Source organism: Mobula hypostoma, chromosome 4 (genome assembly GCF_963921235.1).
Source record: "Mobula hypostoma chromosome 4, sMobHyp1.1, whole genome shotgun sequence".
Classification (NCBI taxonomy): Eukaryota; Metazoa; Chordata; class Chondrichthyes; order Myliobatiformes; family Myliobatidae; genus Mobula; species Mobula hypostoma.
Window position 1 is genome coordinate 124,988,746 of NC_086100.1, and position 20,761 is coordinate 125,009,506.

General features: G+C 41.3%; 1 protein-coding gene across 1 annotated transcript in view; it reads right to left on the bottom strand.

Annotated features, from left to right (window-relative positions):
- Positions 1 to 20,166, bottom strand: part of LOC134344913 (IQ domain-containing protein M-like) — a 131,289-nt gene extending 111,123 nt beyond the window's left edge. The window contains exons 1-2 of the mRNA XM_063045047.1: positions 20,039 to 20,166; positions 8,110 to 8,256 (exon numbers count right to left, since the gene is read on the bottom strand). Of these exons, the coding sequence (XP_062901117.1) occupies positions 8,110 to 8,195 (86 nt within the window). The 5' untranslated portion in view covers positions 8,196 to 8,256; positions 20,039 to 20,166. The remainder of the gene's footprint in view (positions 1 to 8,109; positions 8,257 to 20,038) is intronic.
- Between the last annotated feature and the right edge of the window lie 595 nt (positions 20,167 to 20,761).

The following is a 20,761-nucleotide window of genomic DNA, read 5'->3' on the forward strand; positions in this document are numbered from 1 at the left end:
TGCTGCTGTGTTCTTTTGATTGATTGTAAATGAACAAAATCAGTGCAGGCACCTAGTGCCGGGATAATGGACTACCTTCATACAATGTTATCGATGATTGCACTCTCCAAATCTTCGTTTTCATTGTATATTTGTTGATACCTTCAAATTTTATGTAGTTCCTAACTTATTGACATAGTGAAATTGCTTCACTTTCACTCCTGGCCATTTCTTGCATCTCCAAGCATGGATGCTTGAAACCACAGTGAGCAAAACAGTTCTAAAAATCCCCGGCTTTTCCTGCTGTTGGCGACCGAGATTGAGGTCAAATCGTTCGGATAGAGATGGTCCTCGGTACTTGGTGTCGGAGAACTGATCAGAGGCTCAAAGTTTTCAGATGACTCAGAGTCGGACTGTGTTCGGGCATGGCAGGGAGAGTTTTTCTTCCTTCTCCCGTCTGTGTGAGATGTGGGACATTTGAGAGACTTTGAACTTTTTTACTGTGCTCATGGACTGTTCTTCATCAAGTTATGGTATTGTTGCACTGTTGTAACTATATGTTATAATTACGTGGTTTTGTTAGATTTTTCAGTCTTGGTCTGTCCTGTGTTTTGTGATATCACACCGGAGGAAATATTGTATCATTTCTTAATGCATACATTACTAAATGACAATAAAAGAGGACTGCGTGTCTTCATAATCTAAAAAAATTGTTTTACTCCTTACTTCTCATCAACTATCAGTGACAAAATTCACTGCTTTTTGAACATAGCACATGCAACTGACGTGATCGAAAAACAATTCACTGTGTAGTGTCTAATAGCCACACAAATGCACACTGGTGACACTAGTTAGAAACTGCTCAGTAAACTGTCTCCTGTCCCAATTAAGCCGCATGGTGTCACAAACAAATGAAGGGAATCCCAGCTCTTTGTTCTTTAAGAGTTGTCCCAAAGAAGCGGCTGCCTTGATTACACGATGGCCCAATTAACCAGAATCCACTGTACATTGTAAGAAAAGGAAGAAACCAGTCTTGAAACAAAGAGACTCAGGACTCATTCTCCAAAATTAATATCCAAAGTTATAAAGTTATGTTTTACACAGGCAGAGCTCTAGGTTGAACTGACAGTGCAATGCCATATAAAACAATGTATACCATTTTAGTCCTGCACATCAGTTAAGCCTCAATTATAATTTGCATTCAGACTCTATTCCCTCACAGTACAAGCAACAATAAAGCTTCCAAAATGATGCAGAGGAGGGCGAAAAGATTAATTTCTAGTTTCAAACAATCTAGTTGACTGAGAAGAAGCTTGAAGACCAGAATCTTGCAAACCTCTGAAAATTGATTTCTTTGATTGAAGGTGTGACGAGAATACACATAAAATTAAGATGTTTGCTGGCCTGGGTTAGCATCAGTGACATCAGCAAGTGGTCTGCCACCTGCCCTCAGGGGAAGGAGAGATAAGGAACAATGGAGCAGCGTCTGGAGATGTGTAATGAAGGGACGGGGGAGAGAGAGCTGTCTGGAGCGGCTCCCCCCTTTGAACCTTGAACTGTTTGAAGTGGTGGACAGGCGATACCCCAGCAGGGGGATAAAAAGGGGCCGGTTTGCTCAGGAGACACGCCACCCGAGGTAACAAGAGCCTGGAAGCGGTACGCTTCTCACGAGTCGGTGGGAAGTACCAGACAACGGCCAGGGTGGAAAGGTACGATCAGCGGGAACCCGGTGTGTGTCCGCCCTTGCCTGGGTGCCGGGTTCACTGCAGATGATCGACCGCATCTGGAGGAGGGGTCACAGTCGGTGACCTCAGGTGACATCACCAAGGACCCGCCCAAAAAGCTGCTTGTGAGCCATCTCGCTGGTCTGTGAGTGAAGCCGTGCTGAATGATCAGTCGTTCTCGTTCTCTCTCTCTCTCCCCCCACGTCGTCCATTGCCATGGCAACGATTGCTGCGAACTGAACTACTAAACTGGACTGAACTTTGAGTCACTTTGAAATTTGGTCATTTACCCCTAGACAACGATAGAGCTTGATTGACGCTGTTATCTTAATTCTGTGCACATGTGTGTTTACCATCGCTGAACTGTTGCATTTATTATCCTTTCGATTACTGTGTTGCTTGTTTCTTTAATAAAACTTTCTTAGTTCTAGTACTCCAGACTCCAACTGAGTGATCCATTTCTGCTGGTTTGGCAACCCAGTTACGGGGTACGTAACCTAAGGTACATAACAACGTAAGGACTAGAATCTGCTTATGTGAGTTACCATGAGAAGTGCAGATATTACAAGCCTGTTTTTTGATTCCCTTTCCCTGGAAAAATGACTGTGTATATTCACATTATGTATGCCCACAGATCCTGAGGAGGCATTGGATTGCACATAATTAAGCACTTGGCAGGATCCAGTAAATAGTTATATATAATACTTAGATCCAATAAATAAAGTTAGATTTAAGCAGAGTGGCCATTGTATGAGTGGGCCAGTGTTGGAATGGGGAATTGAAACTTTGGATCATTGAGGTTTCAATGAGGAGAGGCTTAGGCTGTAGGCAGATTTTCATCGTTTTATATTCTTTCTTTCTTATCGCACATACAGTGGGGATGCCAGACACTGTCTTTATCTCTGGACCATTTCCAACAGCTCCCTCCCCTTTCTCGATCTCACTGTATCTACCTCCGGAGACAGATTATCTCCTAATGTCTATTATAAAGCCACAGACTCTCACCGCTTCCTAGACTATACCTCCCTCCACCCTGATACCTGTAAAAACACCATCCCCTTCTCTCAATTCCTCCGTCTCCACCGCATCTGCTCTCTGGATGAGGCTTTTCATTCTAGAATGAAGGAGATGCCCTCCTTTTTCAAAGAAAGGGGCTTCCCTTCCTCCATCATCAACACTGCCCTCAACCCCATCTCTTCTATTTCACGCACGTCTGCTCTTACCCCATCGTCCCACCACCCACCAGGGATAGGGTTCCGCTGGTTCTCACCTACCACCCCACCAGCCTCCACATCCAGCACATAATTCTCCGAAACTTCCACCACCTCCAAGGGGGTCCCACCACCAAGCACATCTTCCCCCCCCCACTTTCTGCTTTCCACAGGGATCACTCCCTACACGACTCTCTCGTCCGTTCGTCCCTCCCCACTGTTTTCCCTCCTAACACTTATCCTTGCAAGCAGAACAAGTGCTACACTTGCCCCTTTGACCCTTCACCTCCTCCTTCATAACCATTCAGGGCCCTAAACAGTCCTTCCAGGTGAAGCGACACCACCTGTGAGTCCGTTGGGGTCATATACTGTGAGCAGTGCTCCAAGTGTGGCCTCTTGTATATCGGCGAGACCTGACGTAGGTTGGGAGACTGCTTTGCTAAGCACCGCCAGAAAAAGCAGGATCACCCAGTAGCCACCCATTTTAATTCCACTTCCCATTCCCATTCCGATATGTCCACCCATGGCCTTCTCCACTGTCGAGATGAGGCATAACTTAGTTTGGAAGAACAACTCCTTATATTCCATTTGGGTTGCCTCCAATCTGATGGCATGAACATCAATTTCTCAAACTTCTGGTAATGCCCCGGAAGAGTGTAAAATATTGGATGGATTGGACACAGTAAGGGGGCATTAAATGGCCCAAGACCCTTGAACTTCAATCAACTGCCAGAGTTGGGACAACCTTGGAAATCGCAGAAACTCTGATCATCATTTACAATCCTCCTGGGTATCAGAATGGTGGCAGAGGACTGAAAGGAAGCTAAAAGGCAGCTGTTCAAAAAGACAGGAAGGAATAAGCTGAACATTACATACCAGTCTGTTTACCTACAACAGTGAGCAGAGCAGATTACTAGAATCAGTTCTGAAGAACATTACAAATCGTCATTCAGAAGAGACAGTGAACATGGACCTATAATGGAAGATTCTGTCTGAGTAACTTGACTAAATATTTAAATCAGGTAACAATGGTTGAGTAATGCAATGCATTTGATGTAGCCTAGATGGAGTTTAGCACTGTGCTTGACAAGACTCTGTGTGACAAGTTCTTGGTCATTTCAACAACAGAAACAACTTTACTTACACAGAATACACCCTTCAGGAACTTAAATACCTTAATCAGATTCTCTTGCAACCTCTTCAGCTCTAATTCAAACAACCCACCTTTTTCTGATTTATCCACTTAAAAAGACACTTAACTCTGGAATTATTTTGGTAAGCTGATTATACACCTTTCGGTTGTACCCAAAAGTGTGCCAGCAGGTAACGGACTCCATATCACGTTGTGACAAAACTAGTGTTTTATATTAATTTTTCGAACTTTGTATTTCCTAATGAGATAGAACAGAGTCCTTCAGCCCATTGACACCGTGCTAGCTTATGGATCAATCCTAATACTCACTAATTTCTCCTGTAACCTATTCTCTGACATTCCCATCAACTTCCCCCAGATTCTACCTTTCACCTACACAGTAGGGACAGTTTACAATGGCTAATTAACCAACTACTTTGCATATATTTGAGACATGGCAGGAAACTGCAGTATCCCTGCAGAAACCCACATGGAGGCATTGAGAATGTTTAAACTCCTCATAGAAAGTACCAGAGGTCAGCAGACAACATGCTACTATGCTTCCCAAGACTTTGTTGTTCAGGAATCTGCATGCTTTTAACCAGTTTCTCGACCTGGCCAGGTATTGTCAAAAATCCTGTACAGGAAGTATATAACCTCACTTACTTCTTGCATCCTTTTTTTTGAATTGCATCATTTAGTTTATGTTGACTTTTCTCATTTTCTATGCCAAAATGTAGCACTTTACATTTTTAGCATTGCATTTCATTTGCCACATATCCAACTATTTCATCAGCTTTTTCTTCGTCTCATTGATATCTGTTACTCTCGTTTTCAAAGTTCAATGACTCCCTAAATTTTGGGTAATCTACAGCTCTGTAAATTGTACCCTGTACATCTAATTCCAAATCATCAGAATATAATAAAAGCAGTAGCGTAGCACAGGGGAGATAATCAATTCTGCTCTGCGGAAACATGGCAAAGGGAGTTCAGTCTGGAAAATTGTATGGTGATAGTAAGGAAACACAATAAAAGTAAATGAAATGAGCAAGTGTATCTTTAAAGGTAGCAGTTCGTGTCAACGTGGTGGTTAAAAGATGTATGGTTTTCTTTCCTTGAGTGAATATAACAGCAGGGATGTTATGAGCACAAGACTCCAAATCAAAAATTGACTGTATGACAAGAGAAATTAAACATAGGGTTAATAGAAGAAATAGGCTTACAAAGTTACCAAAACAGCAATAGGCCTGTGTATTGGGAGAACTTTGGAACTCAGCAAAGCAGTTGATAACGAAAGGCAAAATAAAAGACAGACTGGTCAGAAACATAACAATTGTCTGTTAAGAGTTTTAATAGGTAGATATATAGAGTTGAAAGGGCAAATGCAGGTCTTTAGAGAAAGAGATAGGAAACTGTACAATGGAAAATTAAAAAATTAAGAAGAATTAAACAATTGCTTTGCATCTGTCTTCACAAAAAAGGGACACATAAAACCTGTCAGATATATAAGAATACGAAGTGTCCAACAAGAATGAACTGAGAACTTAGTGAGCTTGAAATCTGGTAAATCTGAAGGACCTAATGATTTACAAACTAGAGTTTTGAAAGATGTGGTTTTAGTGATGATAGATGCTCTGGTTATCAACTTCTAGAGTTCTAAAGAATATGAAGTTGCTTCTACAGGTTAGATGATAAGAAATGTGACAACTCTGGAAGGAAGTGCTGACCTGTTAGAAAATAATGGAATCTATAACAAAGGATATGATAACACAGCACCTTGAAAAGAATGACAACATTTTGCAGAGTTAACATGGATTCATGAAAGAAAAATCATGATTGACTTTGGCTAAAATAAATAAGGATGAACTAGTGGATGTGGTGTATTTAGATTTTCAAGAGACATTTGATAAAGCCCTGCACAGGAGGTTGGTAAACAAAATTAGAGCATATGGAATCGCTGCTGTCATAAAGAAACTGATGGATAATTGATTAGAGGACAGAAAGCCAAGGATGGGAATGTCCAAAATTGTTAGGTTAGACAGCAGTGGCTAGGTGCTTGGACACCTGCTATTCCCAATCTACATCAACACTTTGGCTAGTGCATCAGGTTTGTTATAACCAAGCTTGCTGATGCTACTAAACTAAGTGGAATTCTGAAAATAGAGGAGGACGTCTCAAGGCATTTGGGGGGATGGGATATGTAAGAAGTTGGGAGGTCAAATATTATCATCATCGTCATCGTCATGTGCCGTGTTGTATGACATGGGCAATCATGGTCTTCCATCTATCTTTAATCTGAGAAGTTTTAATAGGCTCCTCAAAACTCTTGCCTGCCCATCTCCTGATATAACTCATGCATGTCATGAACTATTGACTGTAACTTATTTTTCAGTCAATTTTTCCCATCACTGCAAAATGTTCGAGCTTCTCTTTCCTCAGTATATGCCCCAGAAATTCCAGCTGCCATTTCCTGATTGATTCTCTTCTCATTCCAGATTTTCTCAACACTTGGTCATTAATTACTCTGTCGTTTCATGATATTTTCATCATTCTTCTCAAAAACCGCTTTTCCGCAGCTTCGAGTCTCCCCTCATTTTGCTGTGATATTGTCCAGCATTGGCTTCCATATGTTAGCATGGAATGAAAATATTACCACAACATTCTGAGTTTTGTACCCATAGAAATTATGTTATTGCTCAAATACATGAACATGCATTTAGCAATCCCAATCCTTCTAAATTCAACATCAGCCCTAGCATCAGATGTTTTTGTGGTCCCTAATTAATTTAACTTTTATGTTTGTTTAATGGCTTTTTTGTCCAGTTTCAGTTTGTATTTCTGTATTTAGAACACAGATCATACAACAGTACCGCACAGTAACAGATCAGCCAGCCAATAATGTTAGGCCGAACCAGCTAAAAAGCTAATCAAAAACACCCGAACACGAATCCCTCCTATGTACACCATGTCTATATCCCCCCATCTTCCTTACACCTATTTGCCTCTACCACCATACCAGGCAGCGCATTCCAGGCATCCACTACTCTGAATAAAAAACTTACCCCTCACATCCCCTCTGAACCTACCCCCTCTCACCTTCAATGTATGCCCTCTGGTATTAGACAGTTCAACACCGGGAAACAGATACTCTCTGCCCATTCTGTCTATGCCTCTCATAATCTTATAAATCTCTATCAGATCTCTGTTCAGTCTCCAGCACTTCAGAGAAAACAATCCAAGTTCATCCAGCCTCTCATTGGAGCACATGCCCTCTAAACCAGGCAGCATCCTGGTAAACCTCTTCTACACCCTCTCCAAAGCCTCAACATCCTTCCTATAGCGGGGCGACCAGAACTGTACGCAGTACTTCAGATGTGGCCTAACCAGAATTTTATTTCTTTTTTCTTCATGAGAATCATACATTTGTTCTTCTTGCAGTTGATGGTCAATCCTCTCTTTGCACTTTCTTCGACAAATCTATCTAGTATTTCTTGGATCTTCTTTTCAGAAGTAGCTATCAGCACTGTGTACAGTCTCCTATCCCAATAAAGCGCCATTGTGTCCCAAATAAATGAAGTGGATCCTGGTTATCTGCTCAATTAGTCTTTGTCCTTTAGGAGTTGTCCCAAATAAGTGGCTACCAATTAACCAATGGCCCAATTGACCAGAATCCACTGTAGTTTCATTGTCAACTATCCATCTTCTAACCAAATTACCTTAACGTAATTAAGGACTCCTATAATCTTTGCATCATCCCCACAATGCATATCTTGGATTCATTTATCCTAGGTTGACACCACAACCTACCTTACCTCTCGTGCTCTCAGCCCACATTTCTTTGTTTACAGGTCACTTCTGATAAGACCAAAAGTCTGACGAGGAGCTAATGGTTTTCGTGAGAGCTTATGTGACAGAGAATTCAAGCCACTTTCCATGCCCAATGAGCTGAAGAGTGATATTGACAGTGGTCCAGAAGTGCATCATCTCTCAACCAAAGAATGTAGCCCACATAAGGAAACATTCTTGAAAAGAAAGTTGAATAAGATGGAAGTAATTCACTTACATTTGTTGATGCAATGCAGCTTTTGCTTTTCTCTTAGTTTCATGCTGGAGTCTCTTGTTGAGCAGAACTTTATGCCGTGCTTTCATTTCAGTATCTTTTGGTCGGTTATAAATGGTCCTGATTTTCTCAGTAAACAATTGATTCTGCCTGTTGTGGAAAGCACAAAAATAGAATCAAAGTGGATGTGATGAATGACATTTATCAGGCCAGAAAAATACAACATGGAAAATGTAATTATTGGAAAGAAAAGAACAGAAGTTTAGATACATACACATTGAAAAATATTGATTCTTCAGCATCTTATTAATTACATAATATTTACAGTATAAAATTAGACTATTTAGTTCATGCAACACACATACCACTTTTCAACTTTTTTCAGTCAAACTTGCTAACATATCCTTCTTTTCCTTTCTCTCTCATGTTTTTCTCTAGCTTCTTCTTGAAGCCTCAGTTTGACTCAGCTGCTCTTTGTGGTAATAAGGTCACATTCTAATCATCCTCTGAATAAAGAGGCGTCTCCTGACTTCCCCAAGGGATTTACAGGTGATTAAACTTATGTCCTTGACCCATAGCTCCTATCTAACCTTCAGCTGGAAGCATAAGTTTAGAAAGTGAATAATCTTAATTAAAAATGCTAAACCTGCATCATATGGTAATCTCTACCAGTTGATCTTGATACAGGTTATATGCTGTATTCAATCTCATTTGTGATATTTTGATATGGGACACTTCCTTTCCTTTAGTAATGCACAGTTCATGGTGATTAACTGCTTAATCCTGAACAATGCATGCATTAATCTTCATCAAAACTCCAGCACATTAAAGGGCATCTGTTCACCAAGGTACTGTATTACTTACTGAGTTTATCATTTGCCATTTTTCCCTGAAATATATGAAAGAGGCAATGCTAAGGATGGAAAATACTGGGCTTCTCAACCTTCACGTCTTTTGTTATTGAAGTATATAAAATTATGAGGGCATAAAGAGAGTAGATGGAAATGTCAAATAGTAAAGTGCATGGCTTCAAAGGGAGAGGGGGGAAGTTTAAAGGTGACAAGTTTTTAAATACATAGTGGTAGGTGACTAGAATGCCCTGGCAGGAGAAGTGGTGGAACAGATACAATTGCAATGTTTAAAACAAATTTAGATAAGCACATGAGCAGGTAGAGGATTGAGGGATATAGACCATGTGCAATTTAAAGTAGCATCATGTTTGGCACAGAGATCATAGGCTGAAGGGCCTAGTCCTATGCTGGACTGTTCCCGTGTGGAATGTTCTCCTGTGTTCCAGAGAAATCAATACAAGTTTGTGCAATTATCCAGGCCATATCCTGGTGAACCTCTTCCACACTCTCTCCAAAGCCTCAATCACACTCCGATAATGTGACTACCAAAGCTGCTCACAATACTCCAAACGTGGCCTGTGTTACATCCTGTACATTTCCTGTTCTGTGTTTCCTCTTTAATCTGTGTTGCAGTTCCTTCGGACACCCGCAATTACCCTTCTATTGTCGGCACCTGCTGGGACTGCTTAAAAACACGGCCACTCCCACTCCCACTCTCTCTCTCTCCCATTTGGCAGCCAGCACACATCACCCTTTTCCCCTTTACCTTAATTTTAAATTAATAAATATTTTTTGTTTGAAATTCCAGTTGTGGCCTGACCCCTTTGTCTTAATTCCTGAGAGCTGAGGTTGTAACATAATGGGGGCTTGTCTGGGATAAGAGTTCCTCCATTGCCAGAGGAATATCTGCTGCACCAATGATATTGCATGATCAGGGATTTTGGATGGATTGCTGCAAGCCTGCTACCAACCAGGAAGCTTTTGTGTAACCATATCCTTGCACCTGCTATGCTACACCACATAATGCTTGGCAACTGTACACTATCTTTCCACCAAAAAGGAATACTGCCTACATTCCTCACTCAACACTCTTTTGTATCCATTTCCAACAAAGCTGCCCAGATCCACTTGCTTTGTGCTTATTTCCTCTGCATACTGTATCTCCTTGTCTCCATACTTCTGGGAATTTCTGCACGCCTGACTCTATCTTCTCAGTTTCTTCAGTTCTGCCTGGCATTTCCCCAGAGCCAAATTCTCCAATTTGGCTTTATGTTCAGCCTGGTACTTCTTCAATGTGACACTTAAGAACTTAGCATCAAACTCAACCTTCTGCTCCAGTTGCATCAGCAGCTAATTGAATTGAATTGTTGAACACTTTCAATATTTCTTCAAGCTCTATCTGAATTTGCCTGTGGACCTTGGCCATCTGGAACAAAACATCTCCCATCTCATTGGAAACTTGACTTTCACTGGCTGGTTGACCCATTTTTACCAGGGTTTCAATAGCTTTTTGCTGCAAAGGATACACCTGTTCTTGTTTTCTTGATCTAGATTTTCTCTGTACCCATGTAGCTAGAAAACGCTTCTTCATAAGACTTCCCCATACTGATGAATTTTCTCAGTTTGGGATTAAACTGGTCCATAATGGTCTTGTACAGGACATACCACCTGACCGAAGATTTAAATAGCTGAAGCTGATTTCCTGACTTCTCACAATACAAGGTCTAGTATGAGACCTTCCCTGATTCGACCATCTACAGCTCCTTCCAACTATGTGACATCCCTCACTATCATATCTGACACACCTAAATCTTTAAAATGTTGAGATGCCAGCCCTGCATTTCTCTCAACCAAGTCTCTGTAATCTCTACAACTCTTTAGTTCCGTGGACTAATTCAGACAAATTCATCTGCCTTAGTGTAACATTACTTCTGCATACCAGTCCCATGGTGCTCATTAATTTGGTCCTGCCCATCCTTCCTTTCATAACCTAACGTCTACACTCTCCTCAATCCTTCTGCCTGCTGATCTACCACTCTGGTTCTTATCTCCCTGACATTCTAGTTAAACCCGTCCCAAATAGCACCTGCAAACCTACCTGTGAAGATATTGGTGCCCCTCCTGTTTAGGTGCAACCCATCCTTCTTGCACAGGTTCCCTCGCCAGAAATGAGATCCCAATGATCTACTTACCCGAAGCCCTCACCTCTGCAACTGCTCCACAGCTGCTCAACTTAACTCTTCTATCTTCACATCTCTTGCTTTGCCAGCACAAGACTCAGAGAGTAATCTTCAGATTACAACCAGAGAGGTGCAACTTTTTAACTTTCTGCCTAGTTCCCTAAACTCCCTTTGCAGGATCTCATTTTCACTTCCTGCCTACATGGTTAGTACCAATATGGACCACAGTCGCACTGACTGCTCACCCTCCTCTTTCAGAATGTGTTGTGCCTGCTCAGAGACGTTTTTGACCATGGCACCAGGAAGATAGCACGCCACGGCCGGCTGATTGAAGGTGAGAAGGGTGAGGAAATGGAAAGGATACTGACACATTGTGCCCCTCTGTGTGCCTACTTGAGCCATAGTGAGGATAATCAGACTGTTCGACATGTGCACTTCACTTGCAGATTCACTTGACACAAGTGCCTACGAAGGGATAGGGAGTTGCCTCACAGCATTCAAGAAGTGCCACAAAGCATAAGCAAGGCCACTTCCAACCCCCATCAAGAGTGTGTCTTTTCCAGCCTGGAAGTAGTGCACACCTTAACGTGAGCCAGAATGAACAGCCACAGCGCAGCATAAGACCATAAGATACAGGAGCAGAAGTAGGCCATTCAGCCCATCAAGTCTGCTCCGCCATTCAATCATGGGCTGATCCAATTCCTCCAGTCATCCCCACTCCCCTGCCTTCTCCCCATACCCTTTAATGCCCTAGCTAATCAAGAACCTATCGATCTTTGCCTTAAATGTACCCAATGACTTGGCCTCCACAGCCGCTTGTGGCAACAAATTCCATAGATTTACCATCCTCTGACTAAGCTAATTTCTCTGCATCTCAATTCTAGAAGGACATCCTTCACTCCTGAAGTCATGCCCTCTTGTCCTAGACTTCCCTACCATGGAAAATAATTTTGCCACATCTAATCTGTTCAGGCCTTTTAACATTTGGAATGTTTCTAAGAGATCCTCCCTCATTCTTCTGAACTCCAGGGAATACAGCCCAAGAGCTGCCAGACGTTCCTCATATGGTAACCCTTTCATTCCTGGAATAACTCTCGTGAATCTTCTCTGAACCCTCTCCAATCTCAGTACATCCTTTCTAAAATAAGGAGCCCAAACTGCACACAATACTTCAAGTGTCGTCTTACGAGTGCCTTATAGAGTCTCAACATCACATCCCTGCTCTGATATTCTATACCTCTAGAAATGAATGCCAACATTGCATTCGCCTTCTTCAGCACCGATTGAACCTGGAAGTTAACCTTTAGGGTATCTTGCACAAGGACCCCCAAGTCCCTTTGCATCTCTGCATTTTGAATTCTCTCCCCATCCAAATAATAGTCTGCCCATTTATTTCTTCCACCAAAGTGCATGACCATACACTTTCCAACATTGTATTTCATTTGCCACTTCTTTGCCCATTCCCCTAAACTATCTAAATCTCTCTGCAGGCTCTCTGTTTCCTCAACACTACCCGCTCCTCCACCCATCTTTGCATCTTCGGCAAATTTAGCCACAAATCTATTAATCCCATAGTCCAAATCATTGACATACATTGTAAAAAGCAGCAGTCCCAACACCGATCCCAGTGGAACTCCACTGGTAACCGGCAGCCAGCCAAAATAGGATCCCTTTATTCCCACTCTCTTATTTTCTGCCAATCAATCAATGCTCCACCAATGTAGGTAACTTCCCTGTAACTCCATGGGCTCTTATCTTGCTAAGCAGCCTCATGTGCAGAACCTTGTCAAAGGCCTTCTGAAAATCCAAGTACACCACATCTACTGCATCTCCTTTACCTACCCTGCTTGTAATTTCCTCAAATAATTGCAGTAGGTTAGTCAGGCAGGATTTTCCTTTCAGTAAACCACGCTGGCTTTGTTCTGTCTTTTCATGTACCTGCAGGTACTCCATAATTTCATCCCCAACAATCAATTCCTACAACTTCCCAACCACTGATGTCAGGCTAACAGGTCTATAGTTTCCTTACTGCTGCCTCCCACCATTCTTAAATAGCGAGGAACATTTACAATTTTCCAGACATCTGGTACAATGCCAGAATCTATCAATTCTTGAAGGATTATTGTTAATGCCTTCACAACCTCTCCAGCTACTTCCTTCAGAATCCAAGGGCGCATTCCATCAGGTCCAGGAGATTTGTCCACATTCCGACCATTAAGCTTCCTGAGCACCTTCTTAGTCGTAATTTTCACTGCACCTACTTCACTTCCCTGACACTCTTGAATGTCTGGTATACTGATGATGTCTTCTACTGTGAAGACTGATGCAAAATATACATTCAGTTCCTCTGCCATCTCTCATCACAATATCTCCAGCGTCATTTCCAATTGCTCCTATATCTACCCTCAACTCTCTTTTACCCTTTATAAAAAAACTTTTAGTAACTTCTTTGATATTAGTCGCCAACTTCCTTTCATAATTCATCTTTTCCTTCCTAATGACCTTTTTAGTTTCCTTCTGCAAGTTTTTAAAAAGCTTCCCGGTCCTCTATCTTCCCACCAGCTTTGGCTTCCATGGATGCTATCTCTTTTGCCTTTACTTTGGCTCTGACTTCACTTGTCAGCCACAGTAATGTCCTTCTTGCATTCGAAAATTTCTTATTTGGAATATCTCTCTCTCGCACTTCCCTCATTTTTCACAGAAACTCCAGCCATTGTTGCTCTGCTGTCCTTCCTGCTAGGGTTCCTTTCCACTCAACTTTGGCCCGTTCTTCTCTCATGCTATTATAATTTCCTTTATTCCACTGAAGCACTGAAACATTGGAATTTAGTTCCTCCTTCTCAAATTTCAAAGTGAATTCGATCATATAGTGATTACTGTTTCCTAAGAGTTCCTTAACCTTAAGCTCTCTTATCACTTCCAGATCATTGCACAACACCCAATCCAGCACAGCCGATCCCCTAGTGGGCTCAATAACAAGCTGTTCTAAAAAGCCATCCTTTAGACATTCTACAAATTCTCACTCTTGAGGTCCAGTACTGGCCTGGTTTTCTCAATCTACTTTCATGTTAAAATCCCCAACGATTATCATGACATTGCCCTTCTGACATGCCTTTTCTATCTCCTGCTGTAATTTGTAATCCACATCCTGGCTGCTGTTTGGAGGCCTGTATACAACTGCCATTAGGGTCTTTTTACCCTTGCCATTTCTTAACCCTACCTATAGAGACCTTACTCCTTCCGATCCTATGTCATCCCTTTCTAATTATTTAATATTATTTCTTATAAACAGGGCCACTCCACCCCCTCTGCCTACTAACCTATCTTTCCGATACACTATATATCATTGGACGGTCAGCTCCCAATGGCAGCCATCCTTTAGCCAAGTTTCAGAGATGGTGACAACGTCATATTTGCCAATTTGTAGCTGTATTTCAAGATTGTCCATTTTATTTCTTATGCTATGTGCATTCAAATATAACACTTGCACTCCAGTGTTTAAAAACGCAAACACGAGGAAATCTGCAGATGCTGGAAATTCAAGCAACACACACAAAATGCTGGTGGAACGCAGCAGGCCAGGCAGCATCTATAGGAAGAGGTACAGTCGACGTTTCCAGCTGAGACCCTTCGTCAGGACTAACTGAAAGAAGAGATAGTAAGAGATTTGAAAGTGGGAGGGGGAGGGGGAGATCCGAAATGATAGGAGAAGACTGGAGGGGGAGAGATGGAGCCAAGAGCTGAAAAGTTGATTGGCAAGAAGATACAAGGCTGGAGAAGGGAGAGGATCATGGGACAGGAGGCCTAGGGAGAAAGAAAAGGGGAGGGGAGCATCAGAGGAAGGTATAGTGAGAAGGACAGAGGGAGAAAAAAGAGAGAGAAAGAAAAGGGAGAAAATAAAAATAAATAAATAAATAAATAAGGGATGGGGTAAGAAGGGGAGGAGGGGCATTAACAGAAGTTAGAGAAGTCAATGTTCATGCCATCAGGTTGGAGGCTACCCAGACGGAATATAAGGTGTTGTTCCTCCAACCTGAGTGTGGCTTCATCTTGACAGTAGAGGAGGCTATGGACAGACATATCAGAATGGGAATGGAACGTGGAATTGAAGTGTGTGGCCACTGGGAGATCCTGCTTTCTCTGGCAGACAGAGCGTCGATGTCCTGCTCTCTCTGGCGGACAGAGTGTAGATGAGTACTTGATGCTTTCTGTTGTAAATCATCCCACTGGCTGTGATTATGCCTCATCTCCTGCCTGTCATTTCTATCATCTCTGTTGCACGCTATCTTTGATTTATTTCTGTTTTCCCCTTCCTCAGCCCTATCACTCCGGTTCCCATCCCCCAGTTTAAACCCTCCCTAACAGCTCTATTAAACCTACATGCTAGGATATTGGACCCCTTTGGTTTCAGGTGTAACCTGTCCTTTTTGTACAGGTCGTACCTCCCCCAGAAGTGGTCCCAATGATCCAGGAACCTAATGCCCTATGCCCTATACCAGTCTCTCAGCCACGCATTAATATGCCTGATCATTCTATTCCTGTGCTCGTTAGCATGTGGCACAGGCAGCAATCCTGTGATTACTACCCTGGAGGTCCTGCTTTTCAGCTTCCTACCCAACTCTCTGAATTCTGTCTTCAGGACCTTGTCCCTTTTTCTACCTAAGTCATTGGTACCAATATGTACCAAGACTTCCAGAGCAGTTGTTGGAGCAGATTCCTGTACTAAGGCACATATAAAGATTAATCATGCCTCAACAGAGTCTGGAGCTGCTCCAATCAAAGCTCTGCTTGCTTCCACCCACAAGAACACCACTCATTTTCATGATCTGAGAGAGATCAATTGGAAGCACATGGTCATCAGAAAGCAGAGCACTACCACACAGAATTGACCATTTATCTTTGGTGCAGATATGAAGGATTTGTCAGGATCTGTATAGTACACATAGCCAGTTCAAAGCCTAATCCTTTGAAGGTTGAAGGTATTATCACATCTCACCACTCTCCTACAACTATTTTTTGACAACAGTGGGCTGGACTGGGAGGTTGAGATTTCATTTTTAGTGTATGACAAATCAGTTATGAGCCTGATAGGAGCAGAATAGAAACTGGTTGGAGTCTGGTGGTACATGCTTTCAAGCTTGGGTGTCTTTTTCCCAACAAGATCAGGAAAAAAGAGAATGATCAGAGAAGTCCTTGATCATGCTGGCTGCTTTCCAGAGGCAGAGGGAAGAGTAGGTAGAGTCAATGGGGGTGGAGTGGAAGAGGCTGATTTGTGTGCTGGACTTTGCTAACTCTAAGTCTGACCCTAATGAAGCAAATCTGCCGAGGGAAGATATTATGTAACTAACTTAAGGAACAAAATTTACTGACGTCAGAAAAGCTATCCTAGTGCTAAACTAAATTATTCTTCTCATGTCAGTAAGTTTCGTTCTTTAATTTAATTATGTGATACTCTGTCTCACTGTCTCACTGCTTTATTTCACTGAATGTCAGTGATTCCTAAAAAAGAAAAAAAGCACAAAGAATAAATGGATGACAGGTGAAATCAAAAATCTGATGGAAGAAAGGAGACGGAAGAAAGTAAATCCTATAGAATATATGTCCTTAGATAAAGAAGTTAAAAGCTTATGTCAAAAAGCCAAAGAAGAATGGTTAAACCAGGAATATGAGCAAATAGAAATAATCCCTTTTACTGATCCAAAAGGTTACATCAACAAATCAAGAATATCACTGGTAAAAAGCTCCTCTGTTCTTCAGGTGGATGTTTGAAAGCAAAGGACGGTATCATTATCATGGAAAAAGATGAGATTATGAACAGATGGACTAAGTATATTCAGGAATTGTTTGAAGACGATCAAGGTGAAAAACCAGAAATTAAGAAGAACATTGAAGGTCCAAGTATTTTAAAATCTGAAGTTGTAATGCAATAAATAAGATGAAGAAAGGAAAGGCAGCAGGTTCTGATGAATTAGTAATGGAACAAGTTATTGCCCTTGAAGATCATGAAATTGAAAAACTTACTGATTTAATCAATGACATTTATGAGACTGGAATAATACCAGAAGAGATGAAAAAATCAGTATTTATCACTCTTCCTCAGAAGCCTGGAGCAATAGAATGTGAATTACATAGGACCATAAGTTTAATGAGTCATATCACCAAGATACCTCTAAGAATTTTGATGACAAGAGCTGAAAGTAAGATACAAGCTGAAATAGGCAAAGAACAATGTGGTTTTGTGAAAGACAAAGGTACAAGAAATGCATTATTGCTGTTAAGGATACATTCAGAACGCGCTATTCAAGTGCAAAAAGATTTGTTTGTTTGTTTTATCGACTACACAAAAGCATTTGATAAAGTGAAGCACAATAAGCTATTTGAAATATTACAGAAAACTCTAGATCTAGATTCGAAAGACCGCTGCCTAATCAGAAATCTGTACTGGGAACAAACTGCCGTTGTAAGAATAGATGGAGAAGTGAGTCAGTTTACGAAAATCAAGAGAGGCATTAAGCAAGGGTGTGTTTTCTCCCCTGATTTATTTAATGTGTACAGTGAAACAATATTACAAAAAATAAGAGACATCTTGGAAACCAAAGTTGGCGGTAAAAAATTCAATATTTTCAGATATGCAGATGACACTGTGTTAATTGCAAGTACGGAGGAAGAACTACAAAACTTAATTGATATAATTGTTGAAGAAAGTGCAAAAATGAGTCTATCTATCAATTGCAAAAAGACAGAATGTATGGTGATATCCAAAAACAAGGAGAATCCTATCTGCAGGCTGAGAACAAACGGTGAAGACATAAAACAAGTGCAGAACTTTTGCTGCTTAGGAAGCTGTGTGACATCAGATGGTAGGTGCGACTTGGAAATCAAAAGAAGAATAGGGATGGCAAAAGACACCTTTACAAGAATGAAGAGTAGACTGACCAATACTAAACTAGGCATGACAACCTGCCTCAGAGTACTGAAATGTTACGTTTATCCAGTTATGTTCTATGGCTCAGAATGTTGGACAATATCTAGTAACATGAGGAAACAAATTGTAGCAGCAGAGATGTGGTTTTTGAGGAGGATGCAAAGAATATCATGGACGAAATGAATATCTAACGAGGATGTCATGAACAGAGCAAACACAAAAAGAGAAATAATGTATGAGATCATGAAAAGGCAACGTAACTTCATTGGACATGTGATTAGGAAAGAGGAGTTAGAATGCACGGTAATTATGGGAAAGATTTAAGGGAAGAAGGCAAGAGGAAGACAAAGACAAATGATGATGGAGACAGCAGCCAGAGAACTGGAAATGAATACCAATGAATTGATCCACTTGACCTGAAACAGGAGCCTGTGGGCCATGGCAGTCAAAGCTCAAACTGGGCGTGGCACCTGATGATGATGCATCTATTCTTGCATGAAGACTGCTGTCAGGCTGCAGCAGAAAGGCACAAAAGAATAAATCAATGGGGAACGTGGACAAAGGAATGACAGGTGGAACTTAATGCAGACAAGTGTGAAGTGATTTATTTTGGGTAGTTGTAGCAAGGCAGGATATACACAGTAAATGGCAGGGCCCTGGAGAGTATGGTAGAACAGAGAGACTGGGGTGGGGGGGAGGTGGTATAAGAACATAGTTCCCTGAAAATGGTGGTGCAGGATAATGAAGAAGGCACATGGTATACTTGCTTTCATCGGTCAAGGCAATGAATACAAGAGTTGGGACATCACGTTCCAGTTGTACAAGATGTTGGTGGGAATTCATTTGAAATATTGTCTGCAGTTCTGGTCAACACACTGCTGGAAGGATGTTATTAAGCTTGAGAAGGTGCTGAAAAAAAATTCACTGGATATTACCAGGACTGGGAGCTCGAGTTATAAGGAGTCACTGGATAGACTGGGACTATTTTCCCTGGGACGAAGAAGGCTGAAGAGTGACCTTACAGAGGCCTTATAAAATCATGAAATATGTAGATATGGTGGATTGTCACACTAATTTTCCAAACCTAGAGGGTTTAAGTTAAAGATGGGGAGGGGGAAATTTAAAAGGGGACCTGAGGAACAGGTTTTTCGGACAAAGGTTGTTGGGTATGTGAAATCAGCTAACAGAAGGAGTGGTAGGAAGAGGGACAATGTTTAAAAGACATTTGGAGAGGTTCATGGATAGGAAAAGTTTAGAGGGATATAAGCCAAACATAAAGCACATGGGACTAGCTCAAGTAGACATCATTAACGAGTTGGGCCGAAGGGCCTGTTCCTCTGCTTTATTACTCTATGACACTAATAGATAGATATTGTGCTTGCATTGAATGTTGGTTATATAGGCTGAAATATTGTTTACAGAAGCACAGAAGGTCCACCTGAACACTCAATGTGTGGATATAATAAATGTGTTGCTGTCAATCACATGAGAATAGTGGATGAGGTAGCTAGTTTCTCACTGACATTGCACAACTGTTTCATTTTCAACACTTGTCAGCCATCTTCTTGACAGTTTCTATTCCAGCACTGCACAAAGAGAACAAAGCAAGATCCCTTTGGACCAGAAAGTCAAAGATTCAAAGTACACTTATTATCAAATTATGCATGCAGTATACACCCCTGAGATTCATCTTTCCACAGACATCCACAAAACAAAGAAACACCATGGAACCCGTTGAAGGAAACCATCAAACATCCAACAAGCAAAAAAAAAGAACAAAATGCGGTAATAGAAAAAAACGAGTGAAAAACACAGAATATAAAACATCAAATCACAGACTGATTGAAATAACCTGGGAATGTTCAGTTTAGTTCTGTTTGGTTTGATTTAGCACTGTGTTGTTCATTGACTGCAGGCCACAGAGACAGCCCACCCTGATCAAAATTGCACAAAATAGCAATAAAAAAAGGACTAACCAGAAACCAGAAACACGAATAACATGATCTGCAAAGTCCAGTCCACAAATTGTATTGATTAAACCTTGCTCACGACCCAAGACTCCAGCAGAAGCAAGTGAGAGAGAGAGGCTGGGCACACAGAAGCAGCTTCCTTCAGGAATCATAGGAAGAAACTGAGCAAGTTGTTGATCTGAAATATTAACTCTCCACAAATGCTGCCTCACTCACTGACTGTCCCAGCATTTTATGTTTCTATTCAAAAACATTATATTTATCTCTTTGGGAAAATTACATTTTATTTAACAAATCTGTTTTAAAAATATGTTGTGCCCCACCAAGGCAGGAAGGGGATTTTGAGACCTCAGTGGACAACAGGGACGGTTTTGTGACACTACTAGATTCCCTTTTCTCTGAGCTTTTGTTTTGTTTATTTTGTTATAAATTGTACTTCAGCTCATTCCCCCTCCAAGTCATTAGCATCTTTATTTTTCAAGTTTAATCATAAACTGGCATAGTTCTAGAGGCTTTTAAATCCAGGGAGATCAACTTCCAGATGTGCAGTATTTGAGAAAAATTAGAAAATAGTCTACGCTTTTATTCCTTCTACCAAAGTGCATGACCATACACTTCCCTATTCTTTATTCCATCTGCCACTCCATTGCCCATTCTCCAAATCTAAGTCCTTCTGCAGACTCCCTGCTTCCTCAGCACTCCCTGCCCATCCATCTGTCTTTGTATCGT